Source organism: Micromesistius poutassou (genome assembly GCF_964030765.1).
Source record: "Micromesistius poutassou genome assembly, chromosome: 4".
In the NCBI taxonomy this organism is placed as follows: Eukaryota; Metazoa; Chordata; class Actinopteri; order Gadiformes; family Gadidae; genus Micromesistius; species Micromesistius poutassou.
Genome location: NC_140274.1, coordinates 18,829,229 through 18,846,013, shown reverse-complemented (window position 1 = coordinate 18,846,013; position 16,785 = coordinate 18,829,229). Strand labels below are relative to the sequence as shown.

The 16,785-nt window shown below is 43.3% G+C and overlaps 1 protein-coding gene across 1 annotated transcript in view; it reads right to left on the bottom strand.

The window, feature by feature from the left end:
• grm5b (glutamate receptor, metabotropic 5b) overlaps window positions 1–16,785 on the bottom strand; it is a gene marked incomplete at both ends in the record, with an annotated part of 44,769 nt that overhangs the window by 25,274 nt on the left and 2,710 nt on the right. Inside the window, 2 exons of the mRNA XM_084466395.1 lie at window positions 12,222–12,396; window positions 12,936–13,010. Of these exons, the coding sequence (XP_084322521.1) occupies window positions 12,222–12,396; window positions 12,936–13,010 (250 nt within the window). The remainder of the gene's footprint in view (window positions 1–12,221; window positions 12,397–12,935; window positions 13,011–16,785) is intronic.

The following is a 16,785-nucleotide window of genomic DNA, read 5'->3' as shown; positions in this document are numbered from 1 at the left end:
TCTCTATCCTCTATAGCTCTACCGTCTGTGTTGCCATAGCAACAGGCGGTGCGGGGGCTGTGATGCAGCACACATCCCAGCCCATGTCACTGGGAAGGAGCGAGAGAGACGGAGAGAAATGGGATGGGGGGGGGGTGATGGAATGAGAAAGAGGCACAGAGCGAGAGGACGGAGATCCAGACAGAGAGAGCAAGAGAAAGAGAGTGAGAGAGAGAGAGAGAGAGAGAGAGAGAGAGAGAGAGAGAGAGAGAGAGAGAGGTAGAAAGAGAGATGAGGAGCATGAGTAAATATGACCGTTTCCAATATGAAAAAGAGAACAAAATTAGAACAAACTTTGACTTGGCGTGAAGTCATTGTACGCACATACAACGCCACCCACCTAGCTCGATAGGGGTCCCAGAAGCTATCAAATGTGACAGGACATCGACTCAATACACAGGATCTCTCGATGTTAACGCGTTGTTTTTTTAATGTAATTTGCCACCGTGAGATATCTTATCATATCTTAAAGGACAATGCTGTCATATCACGTCAGGTTATGTCATATATTATGTCACATCATGTCAGTCATATGACGTTTTACCATGGCTCCATGTCTCCACCAGATCCTGAACCAGTTTTAGCTCACACACTCTGCTCGCCAGTAATGGTGACTGATATTGCTTCTGCAAATAATCCCATACATCTCCTGCCTTTTCAACCGGTCCCTCTGTGATTCAAAACCCTGCCCTGAACCAAAGCCTGTGGCAGAGGAAGGGCTCTGGCTGTGCTCCATAAGGAGGTGGAGGACTCGTGTGGGACATCTTGTTGTATAGAAAACACAGATCCACTCACTGGAGGTCTCCGCCCTTTACCTTCCTGGTTCTCTGTAGCCCCGGCCTGAGTTGCTGACCAGTGCGCTTACTGTTCCTCTTGACAGCATTCATTTTGTTACAAAACACAAGGACAACAGCTTTGAGCTTGTCCCTGTTGACCTCGTTTAGAGACCTGCTATTTTTTGCTGACGTAGTCCAAAATTTTTTTCCAAAAAATGGATGTGTTGGAGTGAGTGTGTTTGTTTGTATCAGAGGGAAGTTATCATATTTGTATGGCAATTACTCGAGAAGGCTTTGGATTTGGGCTGTGTGTGTGTGTGTGTGTGTGTGTGTGTGTGTGTGTGTGCAAGTGACTCTGAGTGCACTGAGCCAATGCTGATGTAACAAACAGCTTAATTCTACCGCGTAAAGCTCAGAGAATGAGCATCAAAATCCCAAACTGAGAAGTACACAAATACACACACACACACACACACACACACACACACACACACACACACACACACACACACACACACATATGGTTACAAGTAACAAACATTAACAAATGTACCTTCGAGTGCACATTCATACCGAAAAGATCAGAAATAACAATCTATTTACTCCATGACCCCCTCTCTCTCTCTCACTCTCTCTCTCTTTCTCTCGCGCTCATCCTCAGTAATTCCTATTATACTCCCATCAGAATCAGTGTGGAGGATATGGTCTTTCCATTGGAGAGCCCTAAGGGGATGAGTGTGTGTTTGTGTGTGTGTGTGTGTGTGTGTGTGTGTGTGTGTGTGTGTGTGTGTGTGTGTGTGTGTGTGTGTGTGTGTGTGTGTGTGTGTGTGCACGTGTGCCTGCGTGTTTGTATGTGGATGTAGAGAGAATGAGAATGAGTGTATCGTATACCGGCGATGATTTATATTGTGTGTAGTGTAGGTCCTTCAGTCTTCGGGTCTGTGTGTGAGGTATTATATTTATGGGCCTAGGACTCTGACCTACATATAGACAACCTCTTAATTCCCATTCTGGGATCTACAGAATTGAAAGATCCTCTGTTCTCTTTTTCATGACTGCTTGCATTCGCTTCTCAGCTGAAACAAATTCTGGCATTAATTTCTTATTACTTCCTTATGAAGCTACTATTCTGCTTTCTTTTATTATTTTTTCTTCCATCCTTTCCACAGTGAACACGTACCACATCATAAAAATACCAGTTGTGTATTTAGGACTGTCCTGGAGAGTCCGGGATAGTCCTGAAATGGATTTGTTTTAATGATCAGATGGTATAGAAATCAAATGCAAATGAAAAACATTTGCTTAACAATACACCCATAAGCGAACAATGCATCCTTGTTTTGATTATGAATATTCATGCTATTAATATTAATGCTTTACAGCTCAGTGCAATGGGAAGCTTTGAACAGCAGCAAAGTATCCTTAACAAGCCCTGTTAGATTAAACCCAAGCGCTTTGGTGTAAAAGTTGTTTTTACACAGCGATAAGGAGTTGGGAAGGGATGCAGTAGAAAAATGATTCACATTTAACAACTATACAAAAAGTATGCAATGTTGTTGTTGTTAAAGTCGTGACTGAAGCTGACATGCACTCACACACACACACACACACACACACACACACACACACACACACACACACACACACACACACACGCACGCACACACACACAAACAATAAATGGCAATTAATGGCAAAGTAAAAAACTAAAAGCCAGAAATCTACCCGGCAGACAGGGAGTAGAGGAAATAGACACTAATGAGGAGAAACAAGACACACACACACACACACAGAAACAGCAAGACAGCAGATACACATACGGACACCTGATAGGATAGTCAGAAATAGGAGGAGTATAATAAAAATGTAGCTTTGTGATGTAGTTCACTTTTCTGACCGACAAAGACAGAACAGAATCCTGTTGGAATAAATCCATGGTGTTGTCTTGGCTCACTCTGGTGCTGCAGTCACAGGGCATTACCCATGGAAATGAGGTTGGTTCACTACCCTGTTAACTGTGTAGATGTGTGTATTCGCACTTGCTATAGATTTAACAAAATGAACAAACTATCGAATCACAAGTTGTGATCACCAGAATCCATAAGCTTGGGTGTGGTAACGTTAATGTTGCTTTGTAAAAAAAATGTTTGTACGTAAAAATACTCCTTCTCGTAAAAGGTCTAATTCATATAAACCAGTGCCTTGTTGAATATAATTGCAAAAAAATACTCAAAGGGGAGCGGTAATGTAGATTATACACTTTGAACTGGAATGAAGTATCAGGGAGCAATTATCCTGAATTTCAGGTGATTGCTTCATTTAATTCATTACAGCAGCTTCACAACAACTCATTTACCGCTGCACTCTATGTATGCTACAGACTCGCTCATGGCCGTTAATGAATCGAAAGACACATTTTCATGTAATATCAGTACTGAGAACCATCAGAACATCAAAAGGGCATTAGGCCTATACCGATACTTGCTCTAGGTAAGTATTGTACTGTACTGAAAACATTTTGATAGCCACTCAAGCCTCTAGTTAAATATACTGTATGTATTGCTTCTAACAGTTGGCAGCATACACCTTGTCTCATAGGCAATATATAAGGTTGACAGCAACATAAATTCAACATCATTACCAATTGAGTGTAATAAATACACTGTAATGTACACATGACATTGAGACACACAGTAAGAACATTCTATAAAGGTTCCTTATAATAACTGTAGTTCATATTTATATATGTGTTGTTTTACTGTGCTAACAGTTAGAAGCAAACTCATTGTGTCATAGGCCAAATAAGTTAGCAGCTATTAGTGCTGGCTAATTTGGTCAAAATGTGTCATCTTTTACCTATATATTAGCCAACTAGGCTAGGCAGGTATTTCAAGTACACCTTTGCATCCCTAATGTATGGAAATAGTTCTGACACCAAATAAAAAGATCACATTGTCTTCCGTTGTATTTTAGGTGAAGTACTGATGGACTGAGCTCGGGTTATGCTACCTACTCAAACTTTGTGGTTGTTTTCAGCCTTCTGGCCCTTGAATCAAGTGTACTGGGAGCAGGTGAAAAACATATTCTTACTGATGTTTCAAAGGAAAGCTGGTGGACAGAGGGAGTGCATATGAAACACTACATAGTCAGTGATGCAGTGTACAGTGTACTGCCGACCCCATTTAATTCCATGCCATCCCAACAATAACGTGCAATTAATGCTTGATGGCATCTTTCCTAGCTGGTATGATCCTATGAATGCTTATTTTGTGCAAAGTAGTCTTCATTTGTCACGAGTCCCACAAAAAACACGTTTTCCAACACTACACAGAGTATGACTTCTACAATGTGTGTGCATGTGTATTCTTTGTGGTCTCTTACGGAAGACATCCTGTGATCATCAAGGATGTATTAGATAAGATTGTGACATAATTCACAATTGATTTGGAGCCTTTCCAAACTGAGAAAAAGCTGTTACTTCTCTGATAGTATGGGTGGGACACAAGCAAAGGTCAGCTCACCTCTAGAAGCTGACTGATTGATTGATTGATTTTATTTGACCATTTTGATATAAAATATGAACAGCACTCTGTGTCATACATTAAAATACATAAATAGTCAGGGATGACACAATAAATCTGAATGCTTATTTCCATTGTGGTCCCTGGCTCTAATTGCAATTATTAACTTATATACATTGCATCAGAAAGTGTGTCTGTGAATGAGTATGTGTGTGTGTGTGTGTGTGTGTGTGTGTGTGTGTGTGTGTGTGTGTGTGTGTGTGTGTGTAAGCATGCGCACACTCGTGTATGTGTATGTGTGTGAATGGTTTTGTGTGTGTGTGTGTGTGTGTGTGTGTGTGTGTGTGTGTGTGTGTGTGTTTGAGAGAGAGAACAAAGGAACATGTGTTGAGGGTGTTATCTCCCGGTGGTGGTCTCATCTGTAAAAGGTTCTCTGATCAATAGAAGGTCTCCATGTCTATGGTCTCTCCCTTGAGACCACAACGAGTGTCACTTATGTCCCCTCTCCATCTCTAGCTCGCGCTCTCCCTCTCTCTATCACGCTCACTCCCTAATCTCCCTCCTCTTCTCTCTCCGTGTCGCTCTCAGTCTCTCTGGCTCTCTATAGGTATCTCTGGTACCCTGTTTTTCTCATTCTCTTCATCTCTCTATCACATGCACACACAAAGACATGCATATGCACACACACACGCAAACATGCAAAACATGTAAAACATACACTACTATTAACAGCCTCCAAATGCACATATAAATAACAGAATTAAACATGAAATGATGAAAAATGAAAAAGCAATTTATAATTCCTGGCCTGCAATGTATTTTTCTCCAACTCTCTATGTCTCTTTATGTCGCTCTCTCTCTTACCTCCCCCTTGTTTTTAATTACATGCAGTCTGTTATTACCGTGCTTTGAGCGGTCAGAGCAAAATGAATTGTCATTGTTTTGGCAATTAAATTACATGTAACAATTCCTATTTTAATCAACATTAATTTAACCCTAATGCTAGCGAACACAGTAACTGTATGCTAAAATTAACCTGTGCATCCATGTGATTGCATCAGTGTACTTTCAGTGATCCGTGAACCAGCAATGACGGGTAAATTACTTTCCCGTCTAAAGTGTTACCTTTAATGTCTAACAGTATGCATGTCAGAATGGGTGACACACACACACAAATACGCACACTCACATGCACACACACACACACACACACACACACACACACACACACACACAGGTACACACTCCACACACACACACACACACATGTATCAATGGAGTAAATGTGTCTGCTCTGGTCCTCCACCAGCAGAGAGGCGTGGAGCATCTCCTCTCCTGCCCCCTTCGATCGTCTTCTGCCCCGGTCTTGGCTACCTCTCCCATCCCAACCCCCCCCCCCCAAGCAATTATCCATGACCGTCTCCCACTCAGATCCCTTTCACAGCAGGCCTCCTCACCCCTACTCTTCCACCCGCCATGCTCTCTATCCCCTCCTTCCCTTCCTCTCTCTGCCCCACTTCTCCACCTTCAGTTTTATTTTCCTCTGCCCTCCTCCTCCTCCTCCTCCTCCCTCCTTCCCTCTCTCCTCCTCCAGGTGCAGTCACGGCCGACGGAAATCCATTTCAAAGGCGGCCTCCTCAAAGATGGCTTGAGCCCCCGATTTCAACAAGCCTCTCATCTCAGTTTGACCGCGATACACCGTTTAGCCCGTGTCTCCAATTAGGGCCATTGGGGAGAGTGACTCCCGCCGAGCAGTAGGGGGGGGTACGCTAAGAGAGAGCCCAAACTCAGACTCTGTTCTAACCCAGCACACGTTTGACTCTACAGCAAGCTGGCAGAGGACACAGCTGGGAGAGAGGCACTGCAGGGACACAGAGACAAGCAGATGCACAAAGAGACAGAGAGAGATAGAGAGAGAAACAGAGAGAGAGAGAGAGAGAGAGAGAGAGAGAGCGCAACGCAATGAAAGAGGGGAAACTGAACTAAAGCAAATATATTTAAGGAGGCGATGCATAGTCGACTTGGGTGTAGCATTTGACCTTGAGGGCTTCCATGTGTCCTTTGCTCTGAAGAGCGGAGCCTGTTCCAGAGAGAAACACCTTCTCATGCATCTAGACACACATGACAGCAAGCACACACGCACGCACGCACACACACACACGTGCACTCAGGTGCCCGCACGCACACACGCCAGCTAATAAACAGTGATTGTATACCATAAATAAAATCCCAGCTGTGGTTCCGGATTTTTCCAAATATGGCAGGGGATATCGCCATGGCAACTGCAGGCAGAAGAGGCACAGACTTGCTATTGAGGAAAGCGAAAATGAAATAAGGGCAAAGAAACTCCCAATTCTTTTCAATTCAGATTCAATATCATTTTTTCTTCTCGTATTGTACTTTCCTGTGTATTAATTATTTTGACACTGTCTGGGCACCTTGTGCGGGCTCTATCAGCAGCTCTGTGGCAGCCTTGAATAGAGGGCATTTTATGGACGCTATAGTTAAGCCTTCAGCTAATTTGATTTGTGAAATCCCGCAACAATCCATATTGCGGGATAATATAGCATGTTTTAAAATGATGTGGACTACTAGTATGACGAAGGATAGTGTGGAGGCTCAAGTGTTGGACTACCAGCTGAGGCAGTAGGTTCAATCCGATGATCCCTATCCTCAGCCTACCTTTAGGCACACTTGGTCAGGTTTCCTAACCCATACTTGCCTCTTACAGTAATCACACACACATGTGCACACAGACCCCCCCCACACACACACACACACACACACACACACACACACACACACACACCGATCAGATCTCAAACACTGTTACTATTGCTGTATGAAGAGGGTCAGCACCTTTTCCAAACACAGTCAGCATTAGAAACCAACATGACAAAAAACCAACGGCAAGCATCTGAGAATAAACAGCAGTAACCCATAGTTCCTCTGCAGAGCATGAGCAGTTTATGCAGCAGTTTTAAGATTCCATATCTTAGCTTATCTACACATTTAGATGACTGGATTCAAATAGACACACATATAATACTAGGAGATATTTGAACATGATTGTTTATGTTATTCCATGAGGTGCAATAGAATCAACAACAAATCAGCAATTCATTGTTTAATACGATCCCATTAGTGCGCAAATAGGCAAGCTGGTGTGTGCATTACATTTCCGTGGCAACTAAATGGCATGTTCTAAAAAAAATACATAGTGTGTGTAAGTAGTGTGTGTGTGTGTGTGTGTGTGTGTGTGTGTGTGTGTGTGTGTGTGTGTGTGTGTGTGTGTGTGTGTGTGTGTGTGTGTGTGTGTGTGTGTGGCATTTAAAACCTCTATTTATCTACCCCGGCTGTAATGAGTCGTTGCCTACATCCTGGCCCAATGAGCCGAGCAACATCTCACCCACACTGAACACAAACTCAGCACACGGAGCACTTCAAGTAGAATGGGCCTTCAATCTAATATCAGGGGAAATCATTCAGTGAAATACACACTCACACACACACACACACACACACGGCTGGTCATTAAGATGATGCAGTATCATAGGAAGACATACTGTAGATGGACAGAAAGAGAGAAAGAGAGAAAGAGAGAAAGAGAGAGAGAGAGAGAGAGAGAGAGAGAGAGAGAGAGAGAGAGAGAGAGAGAGAGAGAGAGAGAACATAATAACAAATCAATCTCTAACTATCCCCTTGGCCCATCCTTTACTGGTCTTTATGTTTGCCTCCACCCATAATTGTGAGAATGTATTACTGTGTATTATTTGTGCATTCCATCACTTGTATGCTGTGCAAGTGTGCGTTTGTGTGTGCGTGTCTAGGTGTGCATGCGTACACATTTGTGTGTGCGTGTCTAGCTGTGCATGCGTCCGTTTTTGTGTGTGCGTGTCTAGGTGTGCGTGTGTATCCCATGTGGCCGTAGCTCTTGTCTCCCTCAGCTATTCATTAATGGGTCTGTTGCCTGCTGGCATCATGAGGAATGATAAAACAGAGGTAATCAATACACAGGCTCTTAAACCCCACTGTGTGTGTCTGTCCGTGCACGCTACTGTGTACCTGTGTGTGTGTGTGTGTGTGTGTGTGTGTGTGTGTGTGTGTGTCTGTTACTTTACTTTACATAGTTAAGCAGATTTACAGTACAACCACTGTACTGCCACACACACACACACACATAAAATAAGGCTTATTTTACGTCTCAAGAGTTCACAAAAGGACACTAATTCAGTTTGCTGTATCTGCACCACTGCCCAGTAGGCTTACTTCAGCATCTCTGTATTGTACCTGGACAAAGCAGATCCTTATGGTAGAAACTAGCTTCCACAGACTATGAATCACTCAACTTGACCAACATTGAAATAAAATGGTGCCCAATTCAACTTGTGAACATGTGTGCGAGGTTGCCATGGCGAAGCACTGTAGTGCTTGCAATGTTTTCATTAGAAAACAGACATTTCAGGGAAAAATAATGACCATTTGACCAGAACAGCTGGTATGACACATAGTACCGATGTGATGCAGCAGTGAAGAGATCATAAAACACAGACAACACAAAACTGCAGTTTGTAACATGTAACAACAATGACCTAATTACATAATACATACAGGCTCATGATTGAAAAACAAACCTCTACTCCCTCACTACTCAGTACTCACACACCGGTACAACGGTATACCGTTTGAACCGAGACAGCAGTACTTTATGATGGGCACTGCAGTCATCTTTAACAGATTCCTCAATCCTTTTGAACACACACTGCAGTCCTTTCAGACGGCCTACTGTAAGACCGGACTTCAATCCACCAGCCTCCCTAGAGCTTGTACTATTGGCCGAAGACTCAGTGGATGAAGCGGCTCAGGACCATATAGCTATAGACAGCCTGACCTGGCCAGGTATCTCTGACACCTAAAGTGTCATCTTTCTTTACCCGGTCATTAGACATACATTCTCATCGCACTAGACACAGCCACAATAATAATTTATTTGTACCCTTCACTCGCTCATCTCATCACCAATTGAATATGCCATACAGAGGCCCCATACTATGGAATGGATTACCTCCCCCATTAAGAGCCATAGCTTCCCACTCTGTCTGCCATAGCTTCCCACAAAAACTGCTTAAAAAACATCTTCTCCTGTCATGAATCATCTAGTTACTTCCTGCCTGCTTCAATTCTTCTCATCAGTAGCCTATTCTATCTAACATTTCTACTGTATCTTTCAAATCCATAGATCTGCCACATCTTCTTCCATCTATTTTGGATGACTTTTGTATGTTGTCTCCTGATTTTTCTTTTTCCTTATTGACATTGATTATTTTTGTACCTTATCTCCTCTTTTGGTTTATTTGTCAGCCTTAAACGATTAAGTGTGATTATTGAAAGGGGTGGAGCTCTGTACAAGCCCATTGGGCTTCGTTCCCTCCTTGCACCACTTAATGTTAATGTGTGCTAAATAAATAAACTAAACTAAACTACACTACTCAACTACCGTGGGACAATCCCGCCCAGCCATCAGTCCATCTTCCAGAATTTAAAAGGTGACATATTATACCACCAGGTGTGAGTGTGATTAGCCATTACAAGCCGTTTTGAAAAATGTGCCGCTTCTGACATCACAGGTGGGTGTAGCAAACGTTGCTCATCCAGCACACATCTAGGTGGACATGCCCACCAGTGATGTCAGAAGCAGCACATTTTCAAAACGGCTTGTAACGGCTAATCACACTCACACCCGGTGGTATAATATGTCACCTTTAAGTGCTCACTTCAGACCCGCTAAAGAGCTGTGTGTTCACATGGGTTTAATCGACCCTTTTATGAGCTTGCTAGTCCGTCGCTGCCATTCCTGTACCTATAGCTCCACCTGTTTAATGTTCATGGTCATCACATGACTCTGGAGTCATGTGATGCTATAGACAGATAGATATAGCTATAGACAGCCTCCCTTCAGCCTTGGCTGAAGGGATAGAGGGGCACCAGGTCCTCACTGTCCGAGACAGAGACATCGACAGTCACGTCATTGATATAGATGTGTTGATAGAGCTACAGTCCCGTCCGGTTCTGAAATACAGCATTCATAGATCTTTCTGATCCTAGTATATTCAGACCGGGCATGCACTCCATCTCTGACACACATCGCCGCACACAAACGCACATGTACACGCACACACACACACACAGGGGGGTGTGTGTGTGTGTGTGTGTGTGTGTGTGTGTGTGTGTGTGTGTGTGTGTGTGTGTGTGTGTGTGTGTGTGTGTTTGTGTGTACGTGTGAGTTCGTTCTATGGTAATATAATTACGCGGGGTGTGAGCACTAGTGAGATAATCAGAAGTTCTTTACACAGACCTCCAGCGAGCATACCTTGACCCGTGACCGCCTCTAATTTCAGAACCAGGGCCCATTTATCAGGCAGACTAATGAAGGCTGATATTCAATTAACCAGCCCCACCATAAGCCCTCTAGACAGAGATGGATGGCTGGACCAGGCTATACTGCACACTTATCAGATTAGCATTGAAGTATTGATCTTATTAGAATTAAGTTGCATCCAGCAGAATGGATCTCACAGAAATGGAATATAATATTCAGGAATATGTTTAATTAGTGTGTTATCCCATGAAAAAAATAATTGTTGTGTTAGAATCAGCCCTTTATATCTAAATAGGGAGCTGGTCTCCTTCCACGGAGCCCACCATGTTTCTACAGTAGCCCAGACCGGATAAACAGCTCTTGCAAAAAGGTGTTTTCAATAAATAAATCATAATTCCTATCTTACTTGTAAGCTAGGACCTAGTTTTTAGTTTTAAAGAATAAATAATTAAATACAATTAATGAAACTATCAAGGAACCTCATCACTTGACACTTGGCTACTCCATGCTGTCGTATACAATAAAACACATTCTGGAAGTACCTAGTGGCCCCTTACAGGCCAACGTATCTTTTCCTACGTCTTTGGAGAGGGAGGGGTGAGGGCAGTTGAGAGCAGGGGGTATACAGTTGGTTGCAATCTGCAAAACTCACTGCCAGCTGCAACTAAATCCTACACACTACACCTTTATGTTGACGAAGATGACGACGGCGATGGGATGACCCAGAAGAAGATGAGTTGGTGATGGTGATGAGGATGGGGAGGATGATGAGGATGATGATGATGGAGGTGGTAAAGCTGGAGATTGCTGTTGGGATGATAGAATAGAACAGAATGGAAAAGACACACTGGTGATGATATGATAACACAACTCTATTCCAAGTCCATTTTTATTCCTGCGTGTTGGCAACCAATCCTTCCATAGGTGAAAAAATTATTATTCATTTTATGTTAATTACACGGTAGCCATGGCAACAGAATTCAAGTGGCAATTGGAGCATAATACTCATAATTCTCAGACATTGAGAGAGAACTCTGCATATCAACATTGTAGATATAATATGTAATAGAGCTATGAGACTGCCAATTGTGTGTTTGGGAACAGTTTCATAATCAAAAAACAACATCCATTTAAACATTTTAAATGAAAAGTTCCCACCACCTGGAGGAATTAATACTCATTATTGAATATGAATAATTCCATATTTGATAAAAACCTGCACTGGCACTGAATGAGTGCCACAAAACCAACAAGGATAACCTCACCTCCAGACTGTATTGCTGGCCAGTAAAAGAAAAATAACAATAACCCCAAGAACCCCAGACGAAAAAAACAACAACAAAACAACCACAAGCACCGCAAAACCGGAGAACCAACAGTTCACGTGCACTGCTGTTTAAAGCGGACACTCAGAACTTCCCCCTCACACTCCCCTCACGCCACCATCTCCTCTCATGATTCCCAAACAACATCAACAAGAAGAAGAACATCGCAGCTTCCACCGACCTGCCGACCAGAAGGAACTCCCCCACCAGGCCCTGGCGCCGCATGGCCATGAGGATGTTGCGGACGGTCATGCCCTCGCAGAAGCAGGCCACCACCCTGGCCTTGGGCAGGTGGGCCCGCAGCCTCTCCAGCAGCCGGTCGAAGCTCTTCTCGCCGGCGTTGCTCCAGATCTTACCTGCCAGGTTTTCAGACCACACGGACGTGGGTAGATGTGTCCACAAAACGCAGACCAAAGCACAGAGGAAAACGGCTTTGAAATCGACCTCAAACCACGCTCTGACATCTAACGTGTTGTTTGTTTTCTGGTTTTTTTTAATGAGTACAGCTGAAATGGAACACGATCGGCTTTGATATTTTTTTCACACGCTTGTTGCAATCAAACGGGGATGGGGAAATTATGAAAAACCTCACAAAGCGGTTAGAACAAGTTTTTGGATTGATGTTTCCAGCTTGCATGTTAGTTTACATGTATTAGCAATTCACCACTATAATATAAAAATATATTAAAAAAAATATATATATACTGTATATATATATGTATTGTGTGGTAGAACAAAAAAGCAATTATTACAAGTAATTACTATGAGTTTGATATGTTCTATGGTCTGAGAATGTGCTTATTTCCAGTTTGTTAGGCATACTGCGTCTCTTCACCAACATGTTTGCGTCTGCTTTTCCTGTGTGAATTCCGTACATTGAGTCTTTGTCTCTCACCAGAGTGTGCGATACAAATTCCTTCTTTGGCTGCCATGTCCTTGAAAGCTTCCATCCCACTTTCTCCGTAGTTACCTAGGGAACGGGGAAAGAGGACGGGAGATTGACATAGAATTCGTCAAGTCAATTAGGTGATCACACTCATTGAAAAATTAACCCTGGGACGAGACCCCTAAAGCTTTTGAGTTCGGTATCACAAGCAGACAGACATATAGACAGACAGACAGACAGACAGACAGACAGACAGAGAGACAGAGAGACAGACAGACAGACAGACAGACAGAGAGACAGACAGACAGACAGACAGGAAGACAGATAGACAGACGGATAGATAGATTGATAGATAAATAGATAGATTGATAGACAGATATACTGATAGACAGATATACTGATAGATAGATCGATATAGATAGATAGATAGATAGATAGATAGATAGATAGATAGATAGATAGATAGATAGAGATACCGATAGATAGAGATACTGATAGATATACAGATAGATAGACAGATAGATAAACAGATAGATAGAGATACCGATAGATATACAGATAGATAGATAGATATACAGACAGATATACAGATAGATAGACAGATATACAGATAGATAGACAGATATACAGATAGATAGACAGATAGATAGACAGATATACAGACAGATAGACAGATATACAGACAGATATACAGATAGATATACAGATATACAGACAGATATACAGATAGATAGACAGATATACAGATATACAGACAGATATACAGATAGATAGACAGATATACAGACAGATATACAGATAGATAGACAGATATACAGACAGATATACAGATAGATAGACAGATATACAGATAGATACATCGATTTTTAGCAGATAATAGCTATGGATGTCTAGAGGGGCAGTCACAGAGGATACAATGAGGATGAACAGTCCTTACTATTGGATTGATCTTTTTGGAACAGACAAAATGGGTTCCAGTGAGAGTTACAAAGACCACGACAACATGTGGAACCCGCTATCTTTGCAAGAAAAAGTGGGTGACCTGGAATGGATGCTAATGAAGGGTTGCACACATTGGCACACAACAGTACAGGATTTCCCCCTGTCTCTGCTTCTACTCTATTCTCTCATACAAGCCTTGTGTTCCCTCTACGGCAGAAAGAACACATCAAATGTATTTTTCTCCTGCTCTTGTTACCTGTTACGTGCTGTCACCTCTCTCCCCCATACATATTGGTGTCGTTTTTAGTTTGTCATTTTGGATTCAAATGCAGAATAATTCATGGGTGTATTAATCGGATTAGAAAGTGTGCAGAAGAAAAAAGATACGATAATAGCAAGTGTGTGTGTGTGTGTCTGTGTGAGTGTGTGTGTGTGTGTGTGTGTGTGTGTGTGTGTGTGTGTGTGTGTGTGTGTGTGTGTGTGTGTGTGTGTGTGTGTGTGTGTGTGTGTGTGTGTGTGTGTGTTGTGTGCATGGAAAGGTCTGGATACTTGCTTTCAGGTTCCAGACTATATGTAGGTATCTGTATATGCGAAGGCTTGCTTGCATCTGTATGTGCATGTGTGCATGTGCGTGTCAGCATCTTCCTGTGCTTGTATGTGCTTGTGTGTGTGTGTGTGTGTGTGTGTGTGTGTGTGTGTGTGTGTGTGTGTGTGTGTGTGTGTGTGCCATGCGTGCGTGCGTGTGTTTGTGTGTGAGTGCACGTGCGTGCATGCGTGCGTGCATGCAGGGGGAGGGCCATCTGTGCCATCTGTCTCTCATTCCTCTCACTGTGACACTAATTACAGGACTTTACACTTCCCTCTGTCACACTAGTCAGGGCCCTGGCGACACACACACACACACACACGCACACACACACGCACACACCCACACACACACAGGCATGGGTTTGTTGCGACTATCATCAGGAGGACCGATAAGTCTTGTAACCTAGTTCACTGCGGCCTCACCGGGGATTCGTGTGTGTGCGACATCTCCCCGTCTCCACCGCTCTATTCCCCTGGGACACTCTGTCGCTGGTACATTTGTCTCTATACCTCCTCTATAAAGTGCCTCCATGGAGGACGAGGCTCTGTCGCTCTCTCCTCGGGGGGAGGAGTCCCAAACCGGGGATGTAAACACCGTACATTACACGTGCAGCATGGCACAGCACCACCCATGGGGTCAAACTGTTGACATTTTTTGAGGCGTTAACTACAGCTGTTAGCAGGAAATGTGGGAGCAGCTACGGTGAATGGAGGGATTTCGTTTCCATGACAAATGCATTACCGGAGCGGAGATTCCGATTCGGCTTAAGGATCAAAACCCCAAACTGAAATCCATCCCTAGTAAATGAGATCCTTGAATTCACCCTACTCTACATGTTTTCTGATCTCACCTGCGGGGGTCGGACTTTATCCCTTTCTTTTCTCCCTGAACCACCATATTTGGTACTGTATCCTGACACGCTAACAAACACAGTCTCCAAAACCCCAGTCCGGGACCCAGCGGTCTGTGTTGTCGGTAATCAGAAAAATGGCAACATGCCAACAATCCCCCCCCCAGGTTTCCGATGTCTTGAAGAGTCCCGCTGTGGTATCCAATGATAGGACACTGTGACTCCCCCACCACGCTCACCTTCAACGAACTTGTACCGGGAGACTTCTCTGTGGTTAATACATTAGACTGGATCAAACTTTCAGCGCCTCATTCCTTCTGCACCCCCTGCCTCTTATCACAATCTGAAGTGTTATAGCATGCAGTAGTAACACACAGGAGTGGTCCGTATAATACCCCATGGAGGGCTACTACTAGGCACATCGACACACAGACACCCACACTCACACACACACACACACACACACACACACACACGCATACACACACACACACAAGTATTCCAGTGGCAAGCAGTCCACATAAGCTGTGAATTTGGTGCTAGATTACTAGAGATGTTAATTTAAGCAAGGGTTGTGGTCGTGAACTGGAAGATTGTATAGTGCACTTCCATTGTTAATTAGCAATGCTTAATGTTGAAGCCAAAATGTGGCAGGACTTATCATTAGTCTGTCTTTGTTTGGGGTCTCATTAGCATGCCTCACATCAAAAGACTGTCCATACTGGCCAAAGGCAGTTATACTGACCAACGGAAAGGTAACATGACCACCAGCCAGGTAAAGTGACCACCAGCCAGGTAAACCGACCAATGACAGACATACGGACCCAACAGTAATGGTGTTGTTCATTGGATCTATTTTATCTCTTTAGTTCAAGCTTGTGGAATCAAATGCTGTAATCCGAATAATAAAAGACTGCAGGGATGTCTTCATGAACTACTATAAAGATAATTTGTGGACTTTGGTCACCTGTGCTTTGGTTGAGGGAATGTAGTCCATTGACTGGGGCTGATTTAAATACTGTAGCTGTCGCAACTCTGACCCACTGTTGGTCTCCATTCATAGTCAAAAAAGCACACATACACTGATACAAGCAGGTTCATGCACACACACCACACACACACACACACACACACACACACACACACACGCGCGCACACACATCCATGTGAACTCACACATAACGTGCACATGATGCAGGTACACTGAAATGCATGCAAGGCCCAGGCATTTACATTATTATAGACACTTTGTACATGCATTCGCATAAGCAAGCAGCCCATCACCCCCAAAAACATTTTAAAGAACGTTTAGTGGACCTTCCCTAGTCAGCCATGCAGAGACAAGGACAAAGTGCTTACAGCGTCTCATCAATCAGCCTGATTTAGTGCCTGGAGTGACTACAGGACATTGACAAACATCCACCACACACAAAGCAGAACATGCACATACCAACCTACATCAGAGAGCCTTAGGATTG